The 16695-nt window shown below is 39.6% G+C and overlaps 1 protein-coding gene across 1 annotated transcript in view; it reads right to left on the bottom strand.

Annotated features, from left to right (window-relative positions):
* Positions 1-1227: 1227 nt before the first annotated feature.
* LOC128712624 (uncharacterized) overlaps positions 1228-16695 on the bottom strand; it is a 39203-nt gene continuing 23735 nt past the window's right edge. The window contains exons 2-3 of the mRNA XM_053807512.1: positions 1601-3817; positions 1228-1323 (exon numbers count right to left, since the gene is read on the bottom strand). Of these exons, the coding sequence (XP_053663487.1) occupies positions 1228-1323; positions 1601-3817 (2313 nt within the window). The remainder of the gene's footprint in view (positions 1324-1600; positions 3818-16695) is intronic.

The raw sequence follows: 16695 nt of genomic DNA, 5'->3' as shown, positions 1-16695 counted from the left end.
GGCGTGCAACTAGCCGACGTAGGGCACCCAAAAAAGCTGTTGTTGTTAGATCGCATACCAACTCTATGTGTACCGCTCGTGTTGAGAAGCAGACAAATATCGCAATATATGCTTTAGTGGGGCTTCTATTTCGAATAGTGGATTTTAGGAAAATTGGCCCACAGTAATCAATTCCGCATACAGCGAACGGTCTGGTCGGTGAAACCCTTGATGTCGGTAGGTCAGCGATACTTTGCCTTATGAGTGTTGGTTTAGCTTTGAAACACGCGTGACATGTGTGGTAAACAGACTTGCACAAGTTACGACCCCCGATAATCCAAAACCGTTGTCTTAGTGATGTTAGTAGCATTTGTGGACCAGCATGTAGATTGCGTAGATGACATGAAACTGCTATTAGTGCTGCTAAAGTATGTTTCGATGAAAGTATGACCGGATGCTTACTTGATTCCGAAGTTTGGGCATTGTTTAGCCGGCCACCAATGCGTAGGATACCCTGACTGTCGATGAACGGTGAAAACCATCTCAGGTTTGAGGTTTTTAGAATCTCCTTTCCCTTTTGTAGGTGATGCATTTCTTCTTGAAATGTATCTAATTGTGAGAGATAACACAATTTTAATTCAGCACCTTGAAGTTCATCGACGGTGATTGGTGGAACCGATGTAGAACGCGTTGTTCGTTTCTTAGGAAGTTTTGCGTTGCGAATGAAACGTAAGCAATAGGCCATAACCCTTTGCAGTTTGTAGTATACCGAAAACCGTGAAAACAGGCCGTTCCGGAATTCATCAACCGTTGTTGTTGTTGCGATCCGTTGTGACGTCAATCTCTCCTCCTCAGCGCCTTCAACTTCGCTAAGTGATGGAGCGTCTTGAGGCCATTCTTCCTTGCTGAGTGACAACCAGTGCGGCCCATGCCACCAACGATCACATTCTAATAGGTTATTAGGCATAATCCCTCGCGAAATATCGTCAGCTGGATTATCGATGCCAGGAACATGGTTCCAGCGATATATACCAGCCGTTTGTTGAATTTGTGCGACCCTGTTCGCAACGAAAGGCTGCCATCGATTTGGCGGAGAGTTTAACCAGTGAAGCACCGTCATAGAATCTGTCCAACAGACCGTAGTAGCAGAAATGTGAAGTGATTGTTGGACCTTCTTGAATAAAACCGTAGCTAATCGTGCTGCACATAATTCTAATCTCGCTATCGAATGAGTGTTAGATAATGAGACTACCTTTGACTTAGCTGTGAGCAGGTGAACGGTGACTCCTTCCAGACCTTCAGCTCGAATGTAACAGCAAGCACCATAAGCCGATTGTGATGCGTCTGCGAAGATGTGTATTTGTAGATTCGTAGCCGAACATTGTGAAGTGTAGCGAGGAATTCGTAACTCACGAAGTGATTCTAACGTGGAGTGAAATTTCAACCATTCCTGCTGTAAGTGCAATGGGAGCTCGTAGTCCCAGTCCCATGACTTCCCATCCTTTTTAAGTGACCATAGTTGCTGCATAAATAGTTTTGCCACGATTATTGTTGGACCCAGCAAGCCGAGAGGGTCGAAGATTTTGGCTATATGTGACAAAATCACCCGTTTTGTCAATACCGCTGGTGCAGGTGGTAAATCTACTCGAAATCGAAGCATGTCAGTAGTAGGTTCCCAAACGATGCCTAGGGTGGACACTTGTTTCGCATCTTGCCACTCATGTGTTAGTTGAACCGCCACATCTTCGGTAGGAATGTTTACTAGTGCTTCCGTCAAGTTAGATGCCCATTTTTTCAGTGTGAAGCCTGCCGAATTTAGCATTTCTGAAATTTGCTGTCGTATTGCAATGGCATTAGTTAGATCATCAGTCCCCGTTAACAAATCGTCTACGTAGAAATCGTTCATAACCGCGTTTACAGCTAATGGGTACTGCTCCTTGTGATCGAGGGCAATTTGTCGAAGTGTTCGGGTAGCCAAAAATGGGGCAGCTGCTGTACCATACGTAACCGTTTCCAATTCGAATGTGGATATAACTTCTGTCGGGGATTCTCTATATCGGATTCTCAAGAAGCTTCTATCACGTGGATCGTGAAGAATCTGCCGATACATTTTCTCCACGTCAGCAGTTATGGCAATAGCATGGGAGCGGAACCGAAGAATGATACTGAAAAGATCCTCCTGAATTACTGGTCCGACCAGTAGCTTATCATTCAACGAGTAACCAGTGGACGTCTTGCATGAGGCATCGAAAACTACCCTAACCTTGGTACTTGTGCTTGATTCCTTGACAACCGCATGATGAGGAAGGTAATAAAACTGACCTGAATCTTCTGTCTGATCGTGTATCCTTTTCATGTGCCCCAAACGCTCGTATTCCCGCATGAAACTTACGTATTCTTCTTTCATTTTAGGGTTGCTGTTTAAACGACGTTCCATACAGCATAGTCTACGATCAGCAGTGGCTCGAGACTCTCCTAAAATGATATGAGGATTGGAGTTAAAAGGCAAACGAACGACATACCTTCCCGCTGAGTTGCGAACAGTGGTAGACACGTAGTGTCTTTCGCAGGCTTCCTCTTCAGCCGATAGCACAGGTTCCTCGGCTATGGCCTCGCTCTCCCAAAACCGCTCCATGATGTCCGCCAACGAGGATTCATTGGCTGCGAGATGGCACAGTCGGGGCCCAGGTGACGAATGATGAGTGTTTCCGGTAACCACCCATCCGAAGTGCGTTTCCACCAACCACGGCTTGCCTTTGCCGAAGGACCGCTTGCGACCGGTGTGTAGCTCCCAGAATGCATCGCCTCCGATTACGATGTAAATTTGCCCGGGGATGTTAAAAGTGTTGTCAGCCAATGCCACATCTGGCAATTTCCATGATGATACATCAGTGGGTGATGTAGGAATGTGAGCTGATGGCGTGTCCAGAATCAGGAAAGCCATCTCCGATGTAAAGGGTTTTGTCTTGGATTCGACCGTAGCGATGATCGAACCCTTCACCTGCTGTACTGCATTTCCGATGCCCGATACAGCGATGTTAACCTTCTTACGACTGGTCAACAGTTTCCGAGCAAATTCATCAGAGATGAAATTTGACATGGATCCGGAATCCAGCAAGGCCCTTGCCTCGTGGTTGTTTCCATAGTCGTCCTTTATATGAATTTGCGCCGTCTCCAAGAACACTTTATCGTCATCCAAATGTGCAGCCATTGTAACCGTTGCGGAAGGTGCCCGATGCAATAACGAGTGATGACGTTCACGACACGTTCGACACGTATAACCAGATTTGCACGCTCTGACTTGATGAGTGTTGCTCAAGCAGTTCCAGCATAGCCCTTTTGTAGTAACAACCTCACGCCGTTGCTGAACATCCTTAGCAATGAAGACAGGACAACTGGATAAACGATGGTCTTCTACGCACTGCAACGGACATTTTGCTTGCTGACGATGAACATACGTGGTAGCCGGGGTCAAACTAGCTGTGGCTGCATTTGAAACAGACCTTTTTTGAACGGTTTGACGAGGAACGCCGGCCACCTTACTGCCACTAGCCTCTTCAAACACCATTTCATCCGCCGATTTTAGGATTTGAATCCTATCTTGCACGAACTCGAGCACATCCTTATACCGGTCTCTGGCGAAGTGAACCGAATGTTTCTCCCTCGCTATTAGTGTTTCACGGTCGAGCTTCATCAGCAGTAGGTTCGAGAGTGGGGTATCCCACGAATCGACCGGTTCCTGTAGCTTTTGTAATCCATTTACAACAGGAATGAATTCGTCCACTAGTTGTCTTAGTTTGCCGATGGACGCCGATTGCACTGCCGGGAGATGATGTAGCTTTCGATAATATCCCCGAATTAGCATTCGTGAATTATCGTACCGTTTCAGCAGAGCCGTCCATACTAGAGAGTAATTATCTGCTGTTAGAGATGTGTGTTCGAATGGCACTGCCGCTTCGCCCTTTAATGATGACAGCAAGTACTGGAGTTTTGCGATGGAGGGAAGTTCCGCCGAAGCGTCGATCATCGATAAAAATCGATCGCGAAAAGAAAGCCATTTTGTCTGGTCACCATCGAACGTTGGAAGCTCTACCTTCGGAAGGCGTAAGTTTGGTGTGTAAGGCCGACTAAACGCGAGTGTAGATGAAGCCAAACCCGTCGCGTCTATGAGTGGATTTTCCTCCTTCATTTGATGTCCACGTAAGAAAGATTTCAGCTTCCTGCAACGATCTTCGATGTCGATCTTTTCCGAGATGCACGCTTCGATGGTTTCACTACTTTCATCAATCTCGATGAGTTTTTCAAATGCAGCGAAAAACCCTGCCTTATGCATATCCAAATCTGCTAACACCTCCGGAATTTGGTTGGCATCATCGGGTGTAAATGCCGCTTGAAACCGTTCCAGCGATTTTATATGTTCCACTGCGATTCTCTTTTTCAGCTGAGCTGCCTTGATTTTCTTGTCCATGGTAAAAACTCAAATTTGTAATATCACACACACGAAAGAACGACACAACGTATTGGCGCGAAATTTAATGATAGCGTGTAACCGGCCGTTGCCCTTGATGCAGGGCGTTTAGCGATGGCGGGAAATGTCACGGAATGACTTGCACTGAGACGCCGTAATACCGAATTTCACTCTTGATGCAGAATGATGCCTGAGAAAGCACTCACTATCACAATTGACTGTACTAAGTACCCGAAAATCCGGTTCGAAGGACCAAAATGTGGAATATTCACGAAACTGGTTGTGATATGAGTGCTCAAAGCGTCTAATGTTCCCACTGTCCGGTTTGCAACTGTGTATTCATCTGTCCCTTTTTAATCCATTTACAATTCATGATTAATCCTATAGTTCATTATCTTTGCTCTAGATCGATTGTCAAGGTTGCTAGTGTTGTCCTATCCTAAGGTGTATAATTCATGCAATGTTATCCTATTCCGTGTAATTATGGTCATTATTGTAGATTTCAATTATTATTTTATAACTAATTCTTACAGTATCATTCGGGCCTCCTAGACTATGACAAGGAATCTGCGATTATCACAAAAAATTTCACGTACCTAGCTCCGGGTCTCGCCGATACCGGTTTTGGCCAATTTTTAAGCCCCGGAGTTGAATTTTTTTCAAAAATTCTAAAAAATTTCAAAAATTGAAAATTTTTTTTTGCTCAGAAAGCTTCAAAAAGTATCATTCGGGCCTCCTAGACTATGACAAGGAACCTGCGATTATCACAACAAATTTCAAGTACCTAGCTCCGGGTCTCGCCGATACCGGCTTTGGCCAATTTTTAAGCCCCGGAGTTGAATTTTTTTCAAAAATTCTAAAAAATTTCAAAAATTGAAAATTTTTTTATCGCTCAGAAAGCTTCAAAAAGTATCATTCGTAGAGATGTGCACGATGAGTAAGAGTGAGTGAGTGATTTGAAACCTTCGACAGAGTGAATGAGTATGAATCAGCACAAGGAGTTTTTATGACTCCCTTATCCACTCTTTTGCGTTTATACTCACTCTTACTCTCTGTGCCGACTAGAAACTCACTCAGGAGTGAGTAAAACTGTTTTATCAGTCTTTGGATTATAATCATTCTGTAAGAGTGAATATATCACTCTTTGAATTATAATCACTCTGTAAGAGTGACTAAACGTGTATTATTACTCTTTTTCGATTGTAAACACTGAGGATAAGTGAGCAAACGTGTTTTATCACTTTCTTTGGATTGTATTCTTTGACCGGTTAGGGTATGTCGGGTTAGAAAGAGTGAGTAAAAAAGCATTGTCTCTCTTGTTGGATTGTAAACATTGAGCAAAACAGGGAGAGAGTAAAAGATTGTGACAATGTTTTATTATCCGTTTTGGGTTGTGATCGATGAATAGGAGTGAGTAAAACTGTTTTATCACTCGGTTTTCCGTATCAAAATGAACGAACAAAAATTCTTGTTGTCCATCAGTCCCTCTAAATTACCCATTGCATCCAATTGTTTCCTTTCTTTGTAATAAACCATTTTCAATAAAAGAATAATAAACACTAAAATAAAACACTTTCTTTTATTCTCTTCCTGTTTTACTCAATGTTTAAAATCCAACAAGGGAAACAACACATTTTACTCATTCTTACTAACCCGAAATCCCCTGGCGGACGGTGAATAAAATCCAAAGAAAATGTTAAAACACGTTTGCTCATTAGAGATGTGCACGATGAGTAAGAGTGAGTGAGTGATTTGAAACCTTCGACAGAGTGAATGAGTATGAATCAGCACAAGGAGTTTTTATGACTCCCTTATCCACTCTTTTGCGTTTATACTCACTCTTACTCTCTGTGCCGACTAGAAACTCACTCAGGAGTGAGTAAAACTGTTTTATCAGTCTTTGGATTATAATCATTCTGTAAGAGTGAATATATCACTCTTTGAATTATAATCACTCTGTAAGAGTGACTAAACGTGTATTATTACTCTTTTTCGATTGTAAACACTGAGGATAAGTGAGCAAACGTGTTTTATCACTTTCTTTGGATTGTATTCTTTGACCGGTTAGGGTATGTCGGGTTAGAAAGAGTGAGTAAAAAAGCATTGTCTCTCTTGTTGGATTGTAAACATTGAGCAAAACAGGGAGAGAGTAAAAGATTGTGACAATGTTTTATTATCCGTTTTGGGTTGTGATCGATGAATAGGAGTGAGTAAAACTGTTTTATCACTCGGTTTTCCGTATCAAAATGAACGAACAAAAATTCTTGTTGTCCATCAGTCCCTCTAAATTACCCATTGCATCCAATTGTTTCCTTTCTTTGTAATAAACCATTTTCAATAAAAGAATAATAAACACTAAAATAAAACACTTTCTTTTATTCTCTTCCTGTTTTACTCAATATTTAAAATCCAACAAGGGAAACAACACATTTTACTCATTAGAGATGTGCACGATGAGTAAGAGCGAGTGAGTGATTTGAAACCTTCGACAGAGTGAATGAGTATGAATCAGCACAAGGAGTTTTTATTACTCCTTTATCCACTCTTTTGCGTTTATACTCACTCTTACTCTCTGTGCCGACTAGAAACTCACTCAGGAGTGAGTAAAACTGTTTTATCAGTCTTTGGATTATAATCATTCTGTAAGAGTGAATATATCACTCTTTGAATTATAATCACTCTGTAAGAGTGACTAAACGTGTATTATTACTCTTTTTCGATTGTAAACACTGAGGATAAGTGAGCAAACGTGTTTTATCACTTTCTTTGGATTGTATTCTTTGACCGGTTAGGGGATGTCGGGTTAGAAAGAGTGAGTAAAAAAGCATTGTCTCTCTTGTTGGATTGTAAACATTGAGCAAAACAGGGAGAGAGTAAAAGATTGTGACAATGTTTTATTATCCGTTTTGGGTTGTGATCGATGAATAGGAGTGAGTAAAACTGTTTTATCACTCGGTTTTCCGTATCAAAATGAACGAACAAAAATTCTTGTTGTCCATCAGTCCCTCTAAATTACCCATTGCATCCAATTGTTTCCTTTCTTTGTAATAAACCATTTTCAATAAAAGAATAATAAACACTAAAATAAAACACTTTCTTTTATTCTCTTCCTGTTTTACTCAATGTTTAAAATCCAACAAGGGAAACAACACATTTTACTCATTCTTACTAACCCGAAATCCCCTGGCGGACGGTGAATAAAATCCAAAGAAAATGTTAAAACACGTTTGCTCATTCATTCTGAGTGTTTAAAATCCCAAAAGAGTGATAATACTCTTTTACTCACTCGTAAAGAGTGATTATAATCCAAAGAGTGATAATACTCTTTTAATCACTCTTACAGAGTGATTATAATCCAAAGAGTGATAAAACAGTTTTACTCACTCCTGAGTGAGTTTCTAGTCGGCACAGAGAGTGAGAGTGAGTATAAACGCAAAAGAGTGGTAAAAACATAAATGCAGTGTAATAATTTTTAATGCATCTTAAAAGAGTGAGTAAAGGTTTCAAATCTTTAAAGCCACTCTTTGACTCTGATTCAAATCATTGAAAAGAGTGATTATTCTCATCTCTAGTAGGGATGCACATCCTTCCCGTTCCTTGTTTAAGTCTCTTGTATGTCCAGTTCCTTACGCGAATCTGCTCCAAGATCTGTAACAATTCCAAGGAGTCACGCGCAGTGGCCAACGCAATACTTCCAGCACTATACATTTCACTGTTGTGTGCTAGAAAGAAGCAGACTATTCGAGAAGTGTCAGCATTTTGTACTGGGCAATGAAGGACCAAGAGCATACAAAAACGTGCGGACGGATAAGGGCTGATACGAGGCTCGTACTACAGGAAGCTCTCTTATCTCGTCACATCTAAACCGGGCAACATCTCCATAACACCAGCCCGGCAGAGCACATCCTAAATAAAGAAAGGTTTTCAAACTAACTACACACAGTATCTCACTATGCGCGAAAAGCTTAAGGGCATTAAGTGAGCAAAATTACACTCTATAGCGGATCATGCTCTTTGGAAATTAGTTGAAATTAGGTATAAAGAATGACACAAGGGATTTTTTTTTGTAAACTACAATTTGAGAAAAAACGTTTTAAGTTTAGTAATTTAATTTTAATTGCAATGCATTTGAAATAATATACAAGTCTGAATATTAAAATAATCGTTTTTCAGTTGTTTTTGTTAAAAAAAATTATTTACATTCTTCGTACAAGGGAAACATGGCCTTTCCTGGCCCAGACCAGCTAGCAAAAGTTTTTGTTTTGACATTTGTCGAGCTTGGGTTTTGGGTACTTGGGTACTTTCATTAAAAAAACAAATCTAATCCTTCTTTAATAGGCTAAACTTGGCTAGCCATTAATATGACGAGCTCTAAGCGCGCTCGCCGTACTGCCACAGCGCGGGTGCTTTTCGGACACATCGTACTGCGCTGTACACAGCGCAGGTGCTTTTCGGACTCATCGTACGGCGTTTTACATAGCGCAGTGTCCGCGTTCGACTTCCGCATGGTTCTGTGGAGTCCCGCTTCATGACATTACCGGTGTGTAATTTCGGTGTTGTATTTCCTGCATTTAATAGCATTTAATTTACTATTTATTTACAAACGATCGTTTGCAAAGTATTGCCAACACTTTAAGCTAACATTTGGAATACTTTTTGCTAAGATATTTTGAACAACAAGTGCTTAAATTCATTGACCAATACTTGGTACAATTAGATACATTGCAAGGCAATGCATTGCGGCGGTCGATAACTTACACGTGTTTGAAAATAGCAAAAAAGCAATTTTTATTTAATTTTATTAAAAAAAGAAAATGTATTTCTCTATGCCTTTCCTACGTAAAATTTTTACTGCCGAAAGAATGAAAAAATTTCGAACAAATGTAAATAAAACGAGACTAATATTCGATCGATTGCATTATTTTTAAATATTAATATTAGGAACTTATTTGCTGCTATAAGTTATTACATAATTGCTTTAAATAAATATACTCAATTATGTTGTACTTGCAACTACTTCTTCGATTACCCGACAATTTTTACCGATGAGCAGCGTGTTTCTATTTAAATTAAAGAAACATTCCCTGCTTCTGTGGTCGGTGCCCCGTAGCCGCGCTTACCGACCATTCTCAACAGATTAATGATATGAGTTCTGTTTGAAAATTGAAGTTTTGGACTAGTCCATGCGCAACTGCGAAACAAATGTTTATCTACCATCAGGTCCAGAGCGTTTTGCATTCGGTTCTTTGGATCATCGCGACCGATTTGATCACGGTGGCATTGCTGTCAAGAACTCCGCATCTGATTCCAACCTGTCTTCCAAACTGTCCAGTTGTTCCGGTGTCTTAATATTTTCGAAATTAAAGCCACTTGGAGCCTACGACGACGGGACTATTCCAATGATATCATGCACTGTTGAAAATACGTGCACTACAGTACGCAAACGTGGCCGTCCTAAAGAAAGCTTTCCATGAAGCAGCATACAAGAATTTTATGCTGTTATTTTGTGCAGCAACATTCTTATCATCTTCCGTATACGAAAGCAAATGGGAGCTTACAAAACAAATGCTGGATCAATTCGTCAAGGATTTTCGCACTATTTATGGAGAAAGAAGTGTTTCAAGCAATGTTTACAATATTCAGTATATTCACGAGGACGTCGTCAGATTTGGAGTTTTGAAAGAAATCTCCACGTATGCTTTCGAAACCGAACCAACACCTGAAGTGTCGGATGAAAGGTGGGAGCAAATTGTTGGAACAAATTGTTAACAGAGTGTGTGAACTACATCATGAAAATGTAGCCACAGTAAACAACGAAACCAGCAATTACCCAACGATAACTACACCAGGGCATAACATTTCGTTACACATCACTCCCGAATTCAGCTTAAGAAAAGGACCCAGGAACGAGTGATTTTTATTGAAGGACAACACCATAATGAAATTGTATTGTAGGGCAGCTCAATCAGAAACTGAAGGTATAACCGTTGTGACAAACCAGTACTGGCCGTGTAAAGTACCAGCTTGTCAACGGTTCACTTTCACTCGCGAGAACATCACTCAGTGAACTTTAATAATATCGGACTTCGCGTTTTCGGATTTCGTACTTAACAGTGAGTGATACATTGAGGCCTTACCGTGGGTCGGGGGACTCTCAATGATCGGAAATGAAAGACGACACGAGTATGACTTTACTCATGACAGTCCAGATTAAGTCTGCGTGCTACCTACGGATTTTGGCTTTATTTTATATCATTATTTCGGGATGAAGTGTGCTATGGGTTTGACGCCTTTGTGCCTGCTTTGGGCGGAGCCTAATTTCACTTGTTCTACTTTCTCACGCTAGAAGCGGAAGAGTTCTATTGGGTTGCGCTTGTGACGTTTGGGTATGCGTTGTTTTACTGACGCATCATAAACAATTTTGAGTACGGTTTAATGGCATGCATGTGCGCAAACTTTCCATGTTGTGCCTCTGCACAACTCCTACGTGTTTTGCCTATGCGCGCGTTTTCTCCTAGTGTAAGGTTTCCTGGTTGTTCGGGTCTTGTAACTTAACGCTTGTTTATGGTCTGTTATGTAAATGTTTTGAAGGTTGAGCTGTGCGGTAGGTTATGGTCTTGTGTGGCCTTGGTGTCACATTTTGAGCTGTGTGATAGGTTATGTTCTTGTGTTCGCCTAATGGGTATGCAACGTTTAATGTTTTACAGATGTTAGCAGATATGCTACACCTCCCCCCTTTGGAAGAATAATGTAGTTTAGCGGAATTATTCTCCTAATTTTATGGCTCTGTTTTTGTGGATTATCTGTTTTTCGTTTTGTTCATTTTCTATTTCAATATTTGTACCTAATATTTTTGTCACTGTATATGGTCCCTTGAAAATTGGGTCCAATTTTCGTTTCTTTTCATTGGTTATGGCTATTTTATCATTTATTTGTAAATGGATTGGATTAATTTTTGTTTGTTCTTTTACTCGAATTTCTTTTTCTTTTTCCATGAAATTTCTAGTTCTCTCGTGAGCTATTTTTAATCTGTATCGGAGTTCTTGAGCGTAATCTTCGTGATTGTATATTGGTGTATTGTTATGAACTATTTCTTTCTGTATCTTTTCATTTCTCCCAAAGATGAGTTCGAATGGTGTGTAACCGTGTTCTAAATTTGGTGTTGTATTGTATGCGAAAGTATAATAGTCTAACCAGTTATCCCAATCATCTTTATGTTGGTTTGCAAAAATTCTGAGATATTCGTTTAAACATTTGTGGTTCCTTTCTAATGCTCCTATGGTTTGTGGATGATAAGCGGTTGCGAATTTCTGTTCTATTTTGAGTAATTTTGTCATATTGCTGAATATTTCGTTCTTATACTCTGTTCCCATATCGGTTCTGATTTCTGAAATATTGGTGCCATATGTCAACATGAATTTTTCTACTATGGCTTTTGCAATCGTGATAGCTTCTTTGTTTGGAATAGCTATTGCTGTGATGTGTTTTGTGAAGTTACACTGAATGGTTACTGCGTATCTATTGTTTTGGTATGTTTTTTGGAATGGTCCTACCGTGTCGATTGAGATTATCTGAAATGGTTGTACTGGTGTGTCTGTTTTTACGAATGGTTCAACAGTTTTTCCCTGGTGTTTGTTTAATTTGCATAAGTTGCAATTGTTTACAAATTTTTTTATCGTTGCTTTTTGATTTGTCCATGTAAATTCTCGTCTTAGTTTCTTGTACATTTTCGATTGTCCTATATGGCCTCCTGTAGGTGTGTTGTGCGTCTTTTCGAGTATTGTCTGAATTTCCTGTGGGTCATTGATATACCTTGGTGCATCATAAATTGTTATTTTTGTTTGTATTGAGCTTCGGTTTATCGCTTCTCTAATAATTGATTCTCCTGCCTGTTTTATTAGATTGTCTTCTCCCGAGACTGCAATGGTTTTCCATCTGTAGCTGATTCTGCTTTCTAGTTTCTTGAAAAATTGCACTAATGCAGATTTTTCCTTTCTGTTACGGAAGTCCCTTTCTAGAATGGGTTGTTTTCTTCCTAGTTCTGCTTTCTTGTGGATTTCTCTTACTAATAAGAGTTCCTTTGTACGTTTTTTATTCCTTAAAACTCCTAAAAGTTCTATGGTATTCTCGTTTTCTTTGTACGTCATTTCTAGTTTTGGTAGTTCTCTAACCTCTTCGTATGAAAGAGCGTGATACATCTTAGGTTGATCAGACGCTAAAATGTTCGTAACATTGTTTGAAGTATTGGCGTTTGTCATTGATCTGGTTATCACGTTGATGTTTTTAATTTCGTCAGACGTAATTGTGATGCGTGACAAAGCATCCGCTACAACATTCTGTTTTCCTTTCACGTGTTCGATCCTAAAATCGAATTCTTCAAGGTCGAGTCGGATTCTCGTTAGTTTGGATGATGGGTTTTTCATTCCAAATAGATATACTAATGGTCTGTGGTCCGTTTTAACTACAAATTTTTTTCCTAGCAGATAAGGTTTGAAATGCAGAATAGCCCAGTGTATGGCTAATAATTCTTTCTCTATTATTGCCTTGTTCGTTTCACCTTGCGTGAATGTTCTACTTGCAAAAGCAATTGGTAAGTCGACTCCGTCATGTGTTTGCGAGAGCACTGCTCCACATGCTGCTGTAGAAGCATCTGTTGTTAGGATGAATTCCTTTTCGAAGTCGGGGTATTGCAACAATTTTGGGTGCATCAATGTTTTTTTGAGGTATTCGAATGCTTCTTGGCATTCTGCCGTCCAATTGAAGGCTGCTTTTTTCTTCAAGAGATTGTTAAGAGGTTTTGCCTTTTCTGAAAAGTCTAGCACGAACTTCCTATAGTAGTTGCAAAATGCGACGTATCTTCTTACATCATCCACATTTGTGGGTATTGGGTAATTTTTGATACAGTCGAATTTTGAATCATCTGGCAGAATTCCTTTGTCTGTTATCTTGTGTCCTAGATAAGTTACTTCTTTCTTGAAAAAGAAACTTTTTTCAGGGTTAAGTTTAAGATTGTACTTCCTAAGTCTTTCAAATACCTTTCTTAGATTCGTTAGATGATGATTCTCTGAGCATCCTATTACCACAATGTCGTCTACATATACAAATGCACATTCTGGGGATAAGCCTGTCATTGCCATAGTCATCATTCTTTGGAAACTATTAGGTGAGATGTTTAGTCCAAACGGTAATCTTTTAAAATGATAATGTCCGTCTATGCTTGAGAAGGCTGTGTACTTTCTTGAACTTTCGGACAACGGGATTTGGTGAAATCCTGACATGAGGTCTAGTGTGCTAAAGTATTTTGCACGACCTAGCTGATCAAGGATTGAGTCGATCCTTGGAAGTGGGAATTTGTCGGGTAGCAATTTTTTGTTTAATTGCCTAAAATCGACAACAAGCCGCCATTTTTGCTCTTTTGATGTCTTTTTCGGAACTAGTAATATTGGTGAGTTGAAATGTGATACTGAGTTTTCGATGACATCATCCTCTAGCATCTTATCTATCTGTCTCCTGATTTCTGGTCCTTGTGCGTGTATTTGTTTATAATTAGGTATGTACACGGGTGATTTGTCTTCTAACCTAATCTTTTGTTCGTAAAAGTTGTTAGTGGTTAATTTGTCTGTTGGTAAATGGAATATATCATTGTATTCTACAAGTAGTTGGTGAAATGAATTCTCTGTGTCTTTGGAGATATCCTCTTTCTGTATCAACTTCTTTAGCGTATTATATCTAGTCATTTGTGGGTTAATTGTGTTATGAGCTATGTTAAATGATTTTAGAGGTATTGTTTCTATATGATTAATTTTTACTAAAGTATGTTTGTTAGTGGTATTAATTAGTTTAATGTATGGACTATGTTTGTTAATTATGCTATTGCCTATTAGAATGCCATTTTGCAATTCTTGGGCACAGACTACTTCGTCTTCTCTACATTGTTCGAGAAAAGCGATCCTTTTTATGAGTTCGCATCTGGGAGGTATCAATATTTGTCCTCTTAGATTATCTTCTATTGGTATTTCGAGGTATTCACCATTGTGATATGCTCCCAATAGCCAAAGGTCATAATTTATGTTACATCGGTATTTCGTCATGAAATCCTTTCCTATTATTCCGTCTAATGGTAGCGGAAAATCATCTGTTACTATGTGGAAATCCTGATTAAGTTTTGCTCCCTGTAATTGTATAAAAGTAGAAGCTACTCCCAGTGATGTCACTGTTCCTTCGCTTATACCTGTAAGGGTGCATTTTCTGTTAGGATTTAAGGGTTGTGTTGCTTTGACTTTGTGTCTTTTTATAAGACTGAGGTCGGCACCGCTATCGACTAGAAGCGTGCAAGGGGTGTCTGCAAGCCCTAGTTTTACATAGATGAAATTTGTTTCTTCTATGTTTATGGAAAACGTGGACCGTGTGGTCTCCTGTTTGGATATGTGGTCCCTGTATTGGTATAGTGGTTTCTCGGGGGACCACCTTGCTCTAAAAAATTATTTCTATTTGGCGATTTGGATCTATGCCGCCAATTCTCCTGATATCTGTTGTGATTGTATGGCCTTCTGTTGTATGGTGGCCCATTGTTTGTTTGTCTATCCCTACGGTGTTCGTATGGGAATTGTACCACTTTCTTGATCGAGTGGACTGTGTTTTCCGTCTGTTTCCTTTCTATTTCTACCAAAGCTTCTATGGCCTCGGGTAACGTATTGAATCTTCCAGACATTACAATGGTCTGGTGTTGTTCCCTTTTAAGTCCGTTTGCAAATGCAGTAATGCCTGCTTTGTTTGCTTTTTCCAGCGCTTTTGCCGGTGCAGTTTGTTCTGCGATATATGCCTTTTCTAGTTGTTTCGCAAGGTTTTGGATTTCATTAGCGAAATCTTCTGCGCTTCCCTGTTGCTTGCTTGCGTTGAGAGTTGCTGTTAAGGATTCTGGAGTAGTTTTCCTTTTGCATTTCTCTTTTATTATTTTTATAATTTCGTCGATTGTGGCCGGTTCATTCCCTATTACAGTTTTAGCTTTTCCTGTCAGTTTGGAAACTATAATAGATATTGCCGTTTGTGCATTTTGTTCATTGACGGTGGTTTTTAAAGCCGTCAATGCTGCAATAATGTTATCTGCCTCTTTTTCGTTTCCGTCGTATTTTGGTACTACTGCCGAAGCAAGTTTTAACATTTCTGCTGGTGAAGTCATTGTTGTGTCTTTCTGTGGCCTGTTATTGTGAATTTGTATTAATGTTAGAATGTCTGTATGGAGAAGCCTTCCCTGTTTGACGTATTCTGTAAGTACTGTTTCGTCTATTTTATCCTCAGATTTCAGTAATTCCTGTTGGAGCTTTATATATGTTTCCTCAGTTTGCTGTGTAAATTGTTTTAGTTGACATGTTCTAAATTTTTTTGTGATATCCTCTAGTTGTTTTTTTATAGTTTCTAAGCTTTTGAGGTTTTCCTTAATTTTTGCCATTAAAGAAAAAATTTCAAATTCTGAAGATTCTTTGCGTCACACCAATTATTATTAATGCTACTTTTGGCGTTTTATTTTGTTTATTAAGAGTACCTCGTACCTGTGTCAGGTTGTAGTCTACAGCGTACAGCGACCGAAATGTTGATAATGTTCTCCTAGCATAGAGTAGGTGCTCCTGTTGCTTCAGCCACGTTGCGGTCTCTCGTGTGAGGGGTAGTCCTGTAGTCACTGCGGGTATTGTACAGCTCGTTGGTAGTCACTTCCCGTCTTTGTAGATTACCATTTCTCTGGTATACCTCTGGATGCGTGCGTCGTCGATGTAGCTTAAGAAGTTGTAGGGCTCGAATGGCATGTCTTCACTGCACTCTATTTGTTGTCACTCTATCGTTATGGGAACCGAATCATTTTTTTTTTTTTGTTTACGCATTGCACTTTTTACGAATGTCTCGTTGCACTGTACTGATATTTGTATTGCGTAACATTTGTTGTGTTTCAATGAAATTGTTATTGTTTTTTCACTTTACCCTATTTTGGTAGCGACAGCACTTTTATAGCTTGCTTTTGCGCTTGGTTTTTTACGTGTATATAGCAAGCTTTTGCTATTTTCATAATGCATAGCATTGTCACCATTATTAAAATAATGTTTAATTTTAACTCATGCGCAAGATGCTGTTCCGAGTGAATATTTTGCGTTTGAACTATGGTGAGATCGTGGTCTCCACTTACATTAGTTTCCGGTTTTGCTGCCTTTCCTCCCATTGCGAATTTAATTGTTTTTTTTTTTTTTTTTTTTTTGTCT

The sequence above is a fragment of the Anopheles marshallii genome, chromosome 3, assembly GCF_943734725.1.
Source record: "Anopheles marshallii chromosome 3, idAnoMarsDA_429_01, whole genome shotgun sequence".
In the NCBI taxonomy this organism is placed as follows: Eukaryota; Metazoa; Arthropoda; class Insecta; order Diptera; family Culicidae; genus Anopheles; species Anopheles marshallii.
This window is presented reverse-complemented; position numbering and strand designations above follow the sequence as displayed.